This window comes from Sciurus vulgaris, assembly GCF_902686455.1.
Source record: "Sciurus vulgaris genome assembly, chromosome: 6".
NCBI classification, from domain to species: domain Eukaryota; kingdom Metazoa; phylum Chordata; class Mammalia; order Rodentia; family Sciuridae; genus Sciurus; species Sciurus vulgaris.
This window is the reverse complement of record NC_136466.1, coordinates 92,096,895-92,112,519: the sequence shown is the minus strand read 5'-3', so window position 1 is coordinate 92,112,519 and position 15,625 is coordinate 92,096,895. Positions and strand designations below refer to the sequence as shown.

Sequence of the window (15,625 nt, the reverse complement as noted above, 5' to 3'; positions counted from 1 at the left end):
CTCACTTTTATATAGGGATTCCACATTAGATTTTAGCTATTAGATCTTAAAGGGGTTGCCACTGCTGCATCTTCCTATTTCTTTTCAGGGTCCAGGTTCTACTAACTAGCCCCATGTACTATAACTGTGAACTATAAAGTTTTTGTTATGATTAAGAAAAATTATAAGAAAAATGCACATTAAAAAGTATATCCTCCTCAAATAGATGAAGGATTACTGTTTTAATGCATAAAAAAAACAATAACAAAGATGATTATGATTGATTTCAGTACAGTCTGGAAAAAGGATAAAGGTGGTGCTATAAAGGAATTTTACAATATAGCTTTGTCTGACAATGATCATCATAAAATTTGGAGGTAATTTCTCTTCTGTATAGGACTTGGGTGTCCACTCTAATAATTACACTACATTGTGCCTTTTGAAGTGCTAACACTGAATTTGAACTTAAAGTTAGTTTTACCTTGGAAGACAAACAATATAATGCCATTTATTCTAAAATTAGCTCAGTGATGACTATGTTATAGAATTTTAAATTACAAAACTTCAAATTATTTAGTTTCTAATATTTTATTGGCAGCAGATCATTCCAAAGCCCTTATTAGATTCTTATCTCTGACTCTGACTTACCTGCTATCTTGGGTACTTCCTATTGTCCTGTTACGAAAGAGATTAAATGAGTAAGAGGGTAAACTACTCCTTTCTAAATAATAGACAAGAGTTTTTTTTATTTTTATTCAACGTTAAAAATAAATTGCAAAAGCAAATACTGATAGGTTTTGCTTTTGATTAAGGCAACACACATTATTTATTTAAAATGATTTTTCATTTCCTTACATGTGCAATTTTAGATCTCCATTTACATAGGCCATCGATATTCTTATGAGTGTTTTCTAAGAATAGAAGAAAATTAAAAATACATGTATAATCAGGAACAGAAATTAAATTTTAAGAATGATAGAAACAAAAGAAATTCTGACTGAAAATCCATAATGACTTTTGAACATTTTGCCTAAAGGGTTAAAGATTATTTTCTTATTTTCAAGTATGGCAGGAGGAAAATTGATTAGTTTAACTTTAAAAGCTACCAGTAGTTTCTCCTTATAAAATCCTTTACAGGGATGAGTTCATACTCAGAAAATGCCACTCCAAAGATTTTTTTTTTTTGGTACTGGGGATTGAACTGAGCCCATATGAATGGGATTAGTGTCCTTATAAAAGAGAGCCCTTATCTTTCTGCCATCTAAGGACATAGAAGACTGCTATCCATGAACTAGAAAGTGGGCCCTCACTAGACATCAAATCTGTTGGTGCCTCTAAAACTGTGAGAAATAAATATTTGTTGTTTAAGTCTCTCACGTCTGTGGAATTTTCATTATTGCAGGCTTAATCAACTAAGATATCTTGAGGTAAAAACAAATAGGTAAAGATGTTAAACTGTTAAATGACAACTATCTTGAGGCAGAATTTTTTTTTATGCCAAATATTTGACTTGATGGATGTGACACTGATGTTCATGCTTGTACATAAACAATTGCAATGAAAATGTTATATTAGAATATACATTTTTCAAGTTGATTTTCATATGAAGAATATTATGGTATAGGAAAAAATCATTAAAATTCTTAAGTCTCCATTTGAAAAGAATTCACTTTTAAAGGAATCTTATCAATGTTTGCTTGCTAATTAAACTTTTCATCTTAAACACTTGTAACATATATATGCTGGATTCTAATAACTGATTAATAGTAAAACAACCAGGGCTGGGGTTGTGGCTCAGTGGAGTGTGCTTGCCTTGCATTGCGTGGGACATTGGGTTTAATCCTCAGCACCACATAAATGAAATAAAGGTATTATGTCCATCTAAAAAACTAAAAAATATTTTAAAAAACAGAAAAATAACCAGAAGTCACATATCACATTTTCTAGGAATCTGAGAAAAAACATGTTAATTAAACAGTAACACTTATTTACAATAGTTCATTGGAGAAAATGAACATATGTTAAAGATGAATCTAGGGATTCATGACCTGTGAATATTTTATATAAAACAATAGAGCTAAGAATTTACATTAAGGATTATGTTCATAAATTAGCATGTAGAATAACATAATTTTAATGGGGTAAAGCAGAAACCAGGAAAGTTTTAGGAAGGTGAATTAGCAACTCACTTACTATAGAAAATGAGTTTTTGGCTTGTAACAATCTCAAGTATGCATACTATGCTCAATCAATATAGAATGGTTGCAAAATAAATTTGTTCACTTTTAAATTATTTCATTTAAATTTCTTTTTTTTGTTTTTTCAATTATTTTAATTCTGTTCTTAAACTGTCATTTATATTTTTAAATAGACATTTATTTTTTCAAGTTAAAAAATGAAGTTTCTGTAACCTCAGTATTGGGGGCTGTGGGGAATGTGGTTCAATGGTGGAGTGCATACCTAGCACTTGTGAGCACCAAAACCCAGCCCCAAAACCCAAACCCTCTATTTATAAAAAAAGGTAATTGAATGGTTAACAATGTATATAAATTTCAAACTGACCTGTCCTTAGAAAAAAACAAAAGAGGGAAGTCATTTTTATCTTCCATCCTTAGGATCTGAATGTTACAATTAGAGGATGTACCAAGTGAAATAGTTTTCTACCCTTAGAACACAGCAGGTAGACAATTGCAGATAGACAATTGAGTGCAATTTAGTGTTAACTGATTGCTACTACATAAAAGCAAAAATATTACTACAATTAATTACATCTACTTCCTTGCTAACTAAATATAACTTTCCATTTTTGTTGCCCTTCTGTCTGTAGAACAATGACTGACACCTCAGAACACTTAATGAAGAATAGTTAGGTTAGAAAATAGAGTCCATGTAGTTAAAGCAAAATTTTAGGTGAATAAAGATACAGACACATAAATGTGTTACCACATATCTATCCAAGCACATTTTCCTCATGCCTATACAAATCCAGTCTTTTTTCTCATGTTTATTTATTTATTTTTATTTTGGTACTGGGGATTAAAGCCAGGGCACTTTACCACTGAGCTACAACTCCAGTTCTTTTTATTTTATTTTGAGACAGTATCTCACTAAATTGCTAAGGGTCTTGCTGTAGCTGGCCTTGAACTTAAGATCCCCCGGCTTCAGTCTTCTGAGTACCTGGAATTATGGCAAGTGCCACCAAGACTAGCTTTTTCTCATGCTTTTTAATCAAGATTTTCAGAGGTGATACAAATTTAGTAAGGAGAATCTAAGTACAAATACTTTCTTAGGGGAAAAAGTCTGCTTGTTTTCTTAGGAGAGATTGAGAGGCAGTGGGAAGTTTTTCTTATGATCTTAATTTTTTTGCAAACTTGATTTGTTAACCAGCCAAAACGCTTGTTTATTTTTTCACCCATAAAACAAGGTTTGGAGTTGATGCACAGTTTAAATTCTGGATGGTGGTGCAGCAAAGATAAGTCAAACAAAAAATGTGGAAGCTTCTCACAAACATAATTCTAACTAATGGTATTGTTTGCAATTAATTAACTGTTTAAAGGCTCTCAAACCTTGGCAACAATTGGCTCAATTATGTCAGTAACTTAGCTACTTTTAGCTTAACTCTGGTTTAACGCTTAAGTGTAACCAGTTTACTCAAATTTCTAGGAATAAAATAAGATTTTCTATCTACATTTAAAATGCCAATTAAAAAATTAACAGTATTATTTTCCTTTTCATGTATTAATGCAAAATCTTACATTTTTCTCTTTCCAAATCTTTTCCAAATAAAAAATGCAGTGATGCAACTTTGTACTCCATTACTATAAAAGTTTAAAAATTCAAGTTTGTTTAATCTTATATGTAGAGAAATAAATGTGTATTATAATTGTAGAAAGTCTAACACACAAAATATCAGGATCTAAAATGTGGCCAAAATGGGATTACACTTCAAGTTACAAAATTCTTTAGGCAAGAGATAGCACATCATTGTAGTTAAGAGAACAGGCTTTTCAACATAGGTTTGGATACTGGTCAAGTGAATTTGTAGCAAGAGAACTCTGGGCAAACTACCTAGCTTGTTCAAACTTGGTTTCTCAGTCTATAAATATAACACAACTTTCAGAGATGTTCCAAGAACCAAATAATATATGAATGCCTAAAGTGCTTAATGTGGAACATAGCAAATGAAAAGTACCTAAAAAAATAGCATCTACTATACAACTGACCTTACATACTTGTAAATAGATATTAAGGAATAATGGTGATGATCAATGAGAAAACATTAATACAAATTAATGTTGAGTCTATGCTCTGAGTAGCACTCCCTTACAAAATACATTCTTTCTTCAAGTAGTTCTGTGAAATAAATTTTAAACTATTTGTGCCTTATCAAAACTCAAGGTTTGGAATGACTGGAAATGACTTTAAACAAGGAAAACACTATCCTAAATTTCATAAAGAATTTGTCTTAGTCTATCCCTTTAAGAAGGACAAAATAAAAATAAATAGTTCTAATTTTTACTCTTACCCTAGTAGATCACCTTGTGAACTTCTACTATGGAGAGATTAACAGTACAGAAGGAAATCCTACTGAATGGTGAACATCTCCTGGCCCACAAAAGGGAATATGAACCTTTCTCCTGTTGAAGGTATGTTTGTTGCAGAATATTCTACAAGGCTCAAGAAGGCATTTAACATACTATGTATAAACAGAATTAGTAGGAGGAAAGGCTTTGTGATCAATTCTGTCAACACCCCAAACATCACTCTTCACTTTCTTTACATGCTGAAAAAATATACTAAGATTATTTACAAAAGTTTAACATATATAATGTAATGGTTTCATTATAATAGGGTTGAAATTCTTACCTACAGACTTGTAGGACAAGATTGTTCTTCCATGCTTTAAAAGGCCTAATTCTGAGGCTTTTGATTTATACTTTGTAATATAGGCATTTTATGTCCAGAGAAGCTTTTTATGAAAAAGTATTATCCTTGTCTATCATCTAAGGCTTTGCAGAAATGAGCTAGTTCTTTCCTGGGCAAAAACATAGGTCATTACTAAATCTCTACCTTGCCTGATTTAAATATATGCCAGAGAAAGACATATGGATTTCTTTTCAATCAATAATACAGAATAATAATTGCACTTCTAATTCTTGTCTGTGATCTTAATTTTCAATTACCTCTTTAAAAATTGCTCCTATAAACATTAATATTGAAAACTAAAAACAAAACAAACTTGGTTGTGAGATCAAAGAGAAAGGCAAAAAAGGAGTTATTATTAAGAGCTTCAGATGTAAGCTGCAAGGAGAAACTCCATGTCCTATTTATGTTTAATTTCCCCTACCCCCAAAATGCAAGGATAGAAGATGGGCAGTTTTCATGTAGTTATTTTCAAGTTTCACTTGGGGGAAGAAAACTCTCATAGATGGAGAAAAGGGGGTTTAACATCATACAAAGCCACATGCTGAGCCAGTTAACACATCTATGTCAGCAAAGAGAGTAAATATGATGGCAGTTTCTAAGGTCAACTTGAAGACCTAAACTCTGGTTGTGGTCAGAAAAAGTTTAGACTTAAAAGAATCCTTAGATATCACCTAATTCAACTCTTTCATTTTATTGAGTAGCAAGATTCAAAAAGGTTAAATGATGTAACTAAGGTTGCAAAACAAGGGTTCGGGTGAGTCAGTCAGGACCAGCACACTTAACTCAAGTTGTACTTTTAACCTTCTTTGAGCAAAATAATTGTGAACAAGCAATGTATCCGTGTTTCACTAGAAAACAGCAACCACAATAAAGCTGATTAACAATATAATTTGTTAGAGTTTTCAACACTGGTACAGCAAACAAAACAAATAAATTGTTGATACTGAATATACATTGCCACCTCTTGTTAATTTTTTTCACTCCACTTATTGTTTTGTATTACTTAAAACTCCACCTTCTACTAGTGTGGGACTCGAAAATAACCAAGCATAATTGTCATTAGAGATCTAGTGGAGTAACTTTTACATCTGCCTCAGAAGTTCAAAGCTCAACAAAGGGAAGAGATGCAACATGCTTCTATAAGGTTTAATTATTCTACAACAGTGCTCACACCAAAGCTTCTGCCTTATGGATTTTACATGGCTTGCTTCAATACATTTTTTCACCCCTTCTTGGTATTATCTCTTAAATGGTCATAGCCACTTGAAGAGTAGAATGGGTTAGGGAGTAGGGCGGCTTTTGATTGGCCTCCTTTCCAAACATGTTATGTCTTTCCCTGTTCAAGAATTCCATCTTCACTTTGTTGTGAGGGCTTCATTATTCTGAAGGATCTTTTCAACCCCTGAAGGATGAGCTGCTCCTTAAGAGTCAGGGACTGTGAAAGGGAAAGGGCCTAGGAGATTATTCAGTTCAATCTCTCATCCAAATGCAGATTTTTAGAAATCTTCCATATGTTCAAAGATATGTACCATATTCTCTTCAGCCTTTCCTTTTCATGCAAACAATAACCTCAACAAGAACTCAGAGGAAGATATACAGGGAACCATGAAATTCATCCTAAAATTAGAAGTTCATGATAGCATCTTTTCATATTAAAATATAAAGGATTTATTTAATTGAAATTTACCAAACAATCCTCTTTTTTCAAACATTGAGAAAAACAGCACTTACTTTAAATTCGAAGGATGTATAATTTTAAAAGTAAAAATAATTGGATCACTTAACCATTCTAAATGTAGACATAAAAAAAAAGTTACAGTATAAGAATGGCAACAGTTGTCCTGAACTGGAGATGATACTATATAATGTGTAAATATGGCTATGATTTCTAGATAGGGGCAAATTAAGTTATAATCAAAATATTAATAGCAAATCTTTAACTTTTTAAAAGTTGTTTATTTTAACTTTAATGCCTTATAAGTGAAAAACAAAATATTATAGCAAAACCCCTTAAGAAATAATTGATAATTTTCCTGCAAAATATTAGAAGACAAATAATAATACAGATTAGTAAAATCAGAGTTATTAAGAAAATAATGGTACTTAAATCACTCTTCAAACTTTGTATGTTTATAAAAGCAATATCCTTCTTTTCTAGGAAAAAAATTACCAAAGCAAAGATTTTATATAAAACTTTTGTTAATACTATTTATCATTTCCTTCAAAGAATAAAGAACAAAAAATACGATCTATACATTTCTAAATGTATTACAATAGTAAAACAGCACACACTTTTAAAGAAATAAGACATTCAAAACCATATGAAGGAGAAAAATGGTTACCATACAATGCCAAGTTGGAGAATTTAAGTCTAGGGACAAGTTTATATATAAATAAATTAAATGTTTATATGGTACCTTATCATAAGACAAGAGCCAGAGAGATTATAACATTTTAAATAAATGTCAAAAAAGACCCTGAATTAGTTGCAGGCAGAAGTCATTCTGGGTGCCCAGGTTAACACTTAGCACAAGGGGCCAGCTGGCAAGATAGGATAGGATAGGATACGATAGGAAGATGAAAACTACCCTAATCAGTTTCTGAGATAATAAACACAAATTATGTCAGTTATGAATTTTTGTCAATAAAAAAGAAAACAAAAACATTCAATGAGTACTGTATAGAATACAGAAATGTAAAAATAAAGTGAATGTATTTGGTGAATGATTTTTTCAATGCTGATTTTCATAGTGTCTTGCACAGTTCTTGACATGGTTTTATGGCATATCAAGATTAAAAAAAATGGGGCTGGGGATGTAGTTCAGTGGCACGAGGCTTGGGTTTGATCCCTGGCATCAAAAAAAAAAAAATATATATATATATATATACATAGACACCGAAACACTGCAAAACAGAGGAAACCCCTTTCTTTGACTTATTAGATTAGTTGTGTGGCCTGGGGAAATATTTATCTCTCTGAGTCTCAGTTTTCTAATGTATAAAGTATATATGAATAATGTGAAAAACTGTTCAGAAGATTAAATGAGCTCACACATATAAAATCTTGATAAATCTTAAAGAACAAGAAGCAGTAATCACTTTTTGATACTCAAGTAATATAGATATGTAATTTACAGACCATTCAGAGAAGAACAAATCAGTCTTCAATCTAAATACAAAATCTGAGGCAATTAAAGGTTTAATAGGTCCAAACTGTCTTAGCTCATCAAGAATAGGGTAGGTATCTATACAAATAGAGAATATATTAGCTTGTGACTATAGTATACTTACAAATCCTAAGATATATTAATAGATCGCTGAAGAAGAATTATAAAAAAACAGGGTTATGAAGTCTTCAAATGAGAAGAGGGTGGGAGAGTTTGAAGAAGCATAAAATAATGACAACATTGCTGCTGAAGAAGTATACAGAGCTTTCAGAGAAGTGTTTTTAAATGGGCTATGCTATCTCCATCTCAGTAAAGCACAGTCATAGAGTCAGGGCTCCAGAATCAGCCATGCATATGAATCCTACTTCATTCTGGGACCTTGAAAAGATTACTTAAAATATCTATGTCTCAGTTTCCTTACTGTAAAATGGAGCTAATAATGACGTCTACCTTGTTGGGTGGTTAGAAATATTAAAAAGATATTGAACATCACTGTCTGAACCAATATGTGTTAGCTTAGCTGTTGTTACTTAAAGAATGTTCTTTCTATAATATCAGGCAAAATATCGGATATTTGGTGAGCATAAAGATAGAGGCATACATCAGAGATAATATAATATATATCCCATTCAAGCCAATCTACATTTTATTCAAATAGGAATATAAATTATTGATGCTCATCTTAAAGCTGTACTTTTAAAAAATATAAAATTTTGAAATTGGGTCAAATATTAGAGAAAAACATGGTTAATCTTTTTGAGTTAGTTTAGCATTTCTCATATAGCAGTAGTGACACATTTAGTTTTCTTCCCAATTCTGTGTCTAGCACAGAAACTTAAACATGGTAGCTGCTAAAAGACTTGCCTATTGTAGGTGGTTAATAAAGCTGAAATAAACATTTCAGGAAGTTCACTTCAACAGTTCTCTGTGAAATTTCTTTTACAAGTGATAAAGCATTTAATTCTAACTTTGAGACAAGATCCAATAGCATGATGGTTAAGAACAGAGGCATCGGAAATAAAAAAGAATTGACTATGAATTCTGATTTTGAATATGATTCTGACCTCACACAACATGATCCTGGGCAAGTTAATTATTCTAAGCTTCTTTCTTTTTTAAAAAAATTGGATAATAAGGAATAGGTTGTCCTTACACAGTGCCTGGAATATGGAAGGGTTCATTTAACAAGTGATTGATACCTAGCTCAGATAAAGGAGCTTGAGAAAGATCTCTGCATTCAGATTTGTGGAAAATGTTTGCAGTTCTAGAGTTAAAGCAGGCACACATACTCTTGTCTAACCAAGGGGAGATACCTCAATATCAGTGCTAAAGATGCCATAGTGACTTATACATATTTTCAACCATATGGATCTTTTCTTCTTTTGTAAACTATACTTAGCACATATAAAACTTTCATATTGAAAACACAAGCATGCTGGAATTTTTTAGCGAGTACAAAAATATTAGAAAACAAGTACATTAATGAATGTATTAACAATTAAAATGAAATTCTGTTTTGAGCAAAACTGCAATGTCTGTTTTAACTATTTTGCCATAATCCAAAATGACTAATGCATCTCTAATCTGCAATATAATTCAGCTTCAAGAGGAAAATAAAAATTTAAAGAGAAAATATGAATATCTTTTAAAATTCACATAACACATTAACTTGGTATTATGGTATTTTATTAATGAAGTTAAGTAAAAATATAGTTAAATTATGGAAATTTTCTAAAAGATCATAAATCTAAAGATCTATAGCAATTTGCCAAAACATAATTTTCAAATACTTAAATAATAGAGTTTACAAACCTACTTGGAAATATACCTCGTAGTATCATAACTAATTTTCACTTTTTTTTTTTTTTTTTTGAGGTACTGGGGATTGAACCCAGGAACACTCTTATCACTAAGCTATAAATTAGGCCTTTTAAGTTTTTTTTTTTTTTTTTTTTGATGCAGGGTCTTGCTAAGTTGCCAAGGCTGGCCTTGAACTTGTGATCCTCTTACCTCAGCCTCCTGAGTTGCTGGATTACAATTTCCCTGGACCAATAAATACTTTTGAAATAATCATATTATTATATTAATTCTTCTGCACTGCTGGAAAATTAAAACCATGAAGAGAAAGGATATTATGTCACAATAACTTGTTTCCTTTTTTCCTTTATCTTTTGAGTAAAATTAGGAGTTTTAAAATCATCTTTTATTTTATTCTTATCAAAATATATTAGATGAACTTTTAAAATTATAGTTAAAGTTATAATTATAGTTATAATTAAAATGCTGTGCCTTCCTAGACAATTACAATACAGAATTTTATAATTAATATTTCATAACTGCTATTTATTAGAACTGGATGACTAAAATTTAGTTACAATTTTTAAACTTCCAATTTTAGTTAATATAAATTTCAACAAATTTTCTGTAATAATGCTTTGGCTTTGAAAGATACAATGGATTACAAATTATGCTTTTTTGTTATACATATAACTACATGTTTGTGTATGTATGTATTTGGTCCAATATTTTATCATTTGGCATAAGTGATCAAGAGAACTGAAATTCTTATTTGTAAAACTTTGGCTTATATTTTCAGTATCATTAACAATTTAACAGAAAATACTCTATGACTATACTTACAGAAAAAGAATGCATAAGAGAAATGTAAACTGCAAAATTTCATTACATTTATTTTTTGATATATTTTCAAATTTCAATGAGATTTAACCAAACAATAGAAACCCAGAAAATTAAAGCTATCAAAAGGATTAAATTAAATCAATCAAAAAATTTAAATGTCACTAACCCAAAGCATGCACTGCTCCTCTATGCTTGCTGGAGCTCTTGCTTGTTTTAACCACACGAACAGTATTTTCTTTGAACCGTAACTCACAAAACTTTTCAAGAAATTTTGTCACTTCTTCTGTAACTGTATCCAGGTAAGTTTCTTTAATGAATTTCACTGTTGAAGATGGAGCTAAAATTTCATACAGTGTGTCAAAATCCTCTTTTATCATCGAGTATAATATAAGCATTGTACTTTGGAATCCATGAGCCATTACATCTGAATTCAAATCTCCGCTGTAAGAAGGAAAGCAGTTCTGCAGAAGTTTAACCAATAGTTTATTCTGTATGTTTTGGTACTTGATGATAACTTCTGATTCTGGATAGAGAAACAAGAGTTGCTGTATGCATTGGTTTTTCAGTACCATTTTTTGCTGTGAATTGTTTATTTCATTATAGCTTTGTAATCTGCTTACTAAGAAGCGTCGAAGATGCAGTCTTATATCATCCCATATAGACTTTACATCTACAGAGGAATGATCTTCAACAGAATGAAGAGAAGTCCTAGAGAGGAAATGCAGAGATGTTTCACTTAGATCCGATGGGAATGAAACACTGCTCTGGCAGGAGAGGTCCCGAAGTAAATCCAGAATCATTTCTTCTTGATTTTGTTCATTCTTCAACAAATCTTGCTGATAAAAGTAAATAATAAATTTAGAAATGGGGAAATCAGAGTACAAGAAGAAAATATTCTTTCCATAAAGATGTACAATTTCATAATCTTTTTTCATATTAGTTCAATACTCTTTTGCTCTTCAAGTTTTTCTTCTTGTATTTGTAATTTAATCAATTAAGATATTTTAGAATGTTAGCTCTCATGGTCTGTAAATTTTATAAAGCCCAGCTGATTATTTTTTCAGCTAGATTTCTAGAAATGTACTTTTTAGCTCTTAATGTTATAAATTATATAATCTGAGCTGTGTGAAGGGTGCAGCTTAAAAATTCTAAATATAAAAATGTATAGTAAAACATTGATTGAAATGTATTCCTAAGAAAAAATAAATTCAAGATCATGTCCCCTAATTAATTCTTGGCAGATAATTTTCATGCCTGAATGAGTGTACTTATTATTATAAAATCCCAAATGAACATACAATGCTTAAAATCATTCTAGAATAGAGCAGAGATCTTTAAATATAGGATGTGCCTAGGGGTTACTAATAGCTGCCATCCTGAAAAATAAAATTTAATACATTGAAAGATTTCAACTTTCATTTAAATTCCTTTCTGAGAACCATGTTAAGAATGATTTTACTTTGAAAATTAATCTAAGAATATTTTATTTCTCTCCAAAGCAATAACTAACTCAAAATGGGATAAAGATACTCTCAGAATCACGCCTCAAAAGATAATATGAAATTATTCCTTTATACTTTCCATGTCAATAGAAAACAATGGTGGGTATAATTACGAATAATAAAAGGACAAAAGTTACTTTATTCCTGGACTTTGAATCACATATACACATTTTCATTACATTCTGACTTTCCTAATTATATCTATTTCAGGTAATACTGAAATTTGTTTATATTCTCTAAGTAGAAATAAGACTATTACAAGAGAAATGGAAGTAAAGTCCAAGTGGTCTAAAAGTCAGGCTGGCTTTGAAATTAATTATTGATAAAGATATCACAGGTATTATGTGTGATTCAGAATAATGAACAACTCCTAGACAAATTTCTGGTATTTATTTTTGGTCATTCTAAGCTTTATAATGCTGAATTCAATGTTCTATGTAATAATTATACCTTATGTATATATGTTTTATTGCATAAAAAGCATTTTCTATATATTCTCTGGGTTATTCATGATGAAAACTCTGTGGCATAGATATTAAAAACCCAGTTTACAACGGATACTAATATGAAGTATGCCTAAGTGATTTTTGGACTTCACACACAATAAGGTAGAGAACCAAGCCTAGATTCATGGTTTCATTTCCTTTATCTGCATTCTTTCTATCATACTCTAGAAGACCACAGAGTGAATTATAACCTGTCTCTAGCTTCTTTCTTTCTCTGCTCATGCTATTAGTTCTTTAGGTACTTCTGGAAAGAAATGTCCTTCAGTGGAGTCTGTGATGTGTCAGCATTAAGATAAATTCTACAAGGTGAATGATCATCTTAGTGTCTCAGCCTTGGGCTTTGTTAAGTCAGTAAGTGTAAATATTTGATCAAACAAAAAATAGTAGATTGCAGAGATTTAAAACGTGTTTTGTATGACTGCTTAAATTTTGAAAATAACTTCACTATAATTGGCATGAGAACCTCTTTCTTATTTAAATAGCTAGATAACTAATACAAATTTTGTATGAAAAAATAAATATGTGAAAAATGTCATCAAAATCAACACTTTTAGTATGGAGAAACTTGATAATAAGGCCATTTTAATCTGGATCTGTTTTAATAATGTGGTTCCCTCCTCAAAATAACATGCTCAATTATGTTAAAAAAAAAAAAAAAAAACAAAAACCTAGGTCTGGCGTAAGCCTATCAGTCTAATGAGTTTGAACAAAACTAAGGCGGCCTTTGCCCTGCAGTGAATAGAGAATGACTTATGTGTGACAGATTAAAAGATAATTAAAAGCTCTTGCTTTTAATTAAATGAGAAAGCATTATTACATCAATATTAATGAAATTCAATACACATGGCTCTTAATAGAAATTAAAGAAATAACTATATCCATATTTATTCTTCAAGTCTCCACCTTCAAGAGATAATGGGTGAGAGGATTTTCTTAAAAGATTAAGGCTTGAGGGCATAGTCTTCCTCTCTTCCTTTTATTACTCTGTAAACATTAAAAAGACATCTGTAATAATAACAACAGCCCAAAACTATTTTCATCTGATTTTCTCATCCTAAACCATCTACAACTTCAAAATATTTTCCACATCTGCCTTAGTCAATGTTTGATGTTTAGACAAGAACTGTGCCTTTCTTCCCCTTAACTTAAATTAAATTAAAACCATGGCTATAGAAATACTGCTTTCTAATATACTGTTCTATACTTTCTAATATACATAATTATACTGTTTCTCTGGGAATCTTGTTTGTAAGCTAGTCATCATGGTGGATGCAGGTATGATAAAAATGTTGTTATTGAAAGATAGGATTTCTCTAATATAGAAGGTGGCCAGTATAAAAAAAAATGACCAATATAATAATTCTCCATTAATTTTAACAGTGGTTTTATATAAATTTCTGAATTGAATGAAAAGAATGAGGTATGAATACAGGTTGGAAACACAGAGAATGATAGATAAGGCCATTTAAAAGGCACAATTGATAGGGATCTATGTTTAATGCTAAAGTGAGAAAATTAATAGTTATGAAAGAAAATATAAAGAGTATGAATTTCTCTGGTAGACAACTGCAGTGCATACCAATATAGTTTTTAATACTGATATGCCATACATCATACCACAAAGCACCCAGGAATTAAAATATTTAACCTCCATTTACATAAAATTTCATTGGGGCTGGTACCAGGGATTAAACTCAGGCACATTCCCAGTCCTATTTTGTATTTTATTTAGAGACTGGGTCTCACTGAGTTGTTTAGTGCTTTGCTTTTTGAGGATGAGGGCTTTGAACTCATGATCCTCCTGCTTCAACCTCCCAAGTCACAGGGATTATAGGTGTGTGCCGCCACACCTGGCTAAAATTTCATTTTTTGGTTAAAAAAAAAAAAGCAAATAGCTCACTGGATTCTATTAGGGACAGAGGAGCAAAACAAAACCATAAACCTCTTGATTTGGCAGCTAATATCACCAAATATTTACACATATAAGTGGAAGGAACTATATTACCTGTGTTCACCCAACCCATTCCATAATAAAACAGTTTTTTTGTTGTTGTTATTTTTACCAGTGTTTTGAGGAATTCTATCAGATCTCCATGGGGAATGGAAGGTGACTTAGATGTATTATGATAGCTAGTTAGCCATTCAAAGCAGTCGGTTGATGTTTGCAGTTGAACATCTGGGCATTGTTTGTTAACTTCAGATTGTATTTCTTTAATGCAGCATTCTATGCTATAAAAAGAAAGAAATTATTTTTTTAGGAAGTAGGTAATTGCTACATCTCAGAGTATCACAGGCCCTGAATATTTGTATGTGGTACCTGGCTGGGTACAATTTACAAAAGTACAAAACAGTCAAATGATATGAAAATAATAACAAAGGAACTACACATTTTCATTTATAGATGAAAACAAAGTTCAAATTTTCTGACAGAAAAAAATGCAATAAATAGAAAATACCACACTACTTTAAAATGAATTAGAAATTATTTTGTGTTAAAACAAATATCAACCATAGATACAATACAATAATGGCTCTCTTATTAGGTAGTGGGTGGATGGTAGAGAAAAAAAATACTCTGATTACTATGAAAATCAGAAACTTACATTATGTACCAATAGGAGACTGGCAATACCAATTAGGGAAAACTTCAATACTGGAATATTAAGAAGTTGTGAACCAGTTACAAAGAGCTTGTAAGTTTAAAAGGATAAAGCTGTATATCAATGTTGCTACATCTAAATATTTTCTGAGGTTAGCCAACTTCATTTCAGAAAAATCCGTACTAAAAATTGCATTTAAAAAAAAAAAAAGACTGGAAGGAAATGAAGCAAAAGGTTAATGGTAATTATATTGTTTTTAAATTTTACTTTTCTATATTTTCTAAATGTTTACAAGGCCTAAAATG

The 15,625-nt window shown here is 30.9% G+C and overlaps 1 protein-coding gene across 4 annotated transcripts in view; it reads right to left on the bottom strand.

The window, feature by feature from the left end:
• Positions 1–15,625, bottom strand: part of KIAA0825 — a 399,846-nt gene that overhangs the window by 313,065 nt on the left and 71,156 nt on the right. For all 4 annotated transcript variants that reach the window (XM_079146011.1, XM_079146010.1, XM_079146013.1 and 1 more), the window contains 2 exons: positions 14,784–14,949; positions 10,879–11,548 (listed from right to left, as the gene is read on the bottom strand). In XM_079146011.1, coding sequence (XP_079002137.1) covers positions 10,879–11,548; positions 14,784–14,949 — 836 coding nt within the window. The remainder of the gene's footprint in view (positions 1–10,878; positions 11,549–14,783; positions 14,950–15,625) is intronic.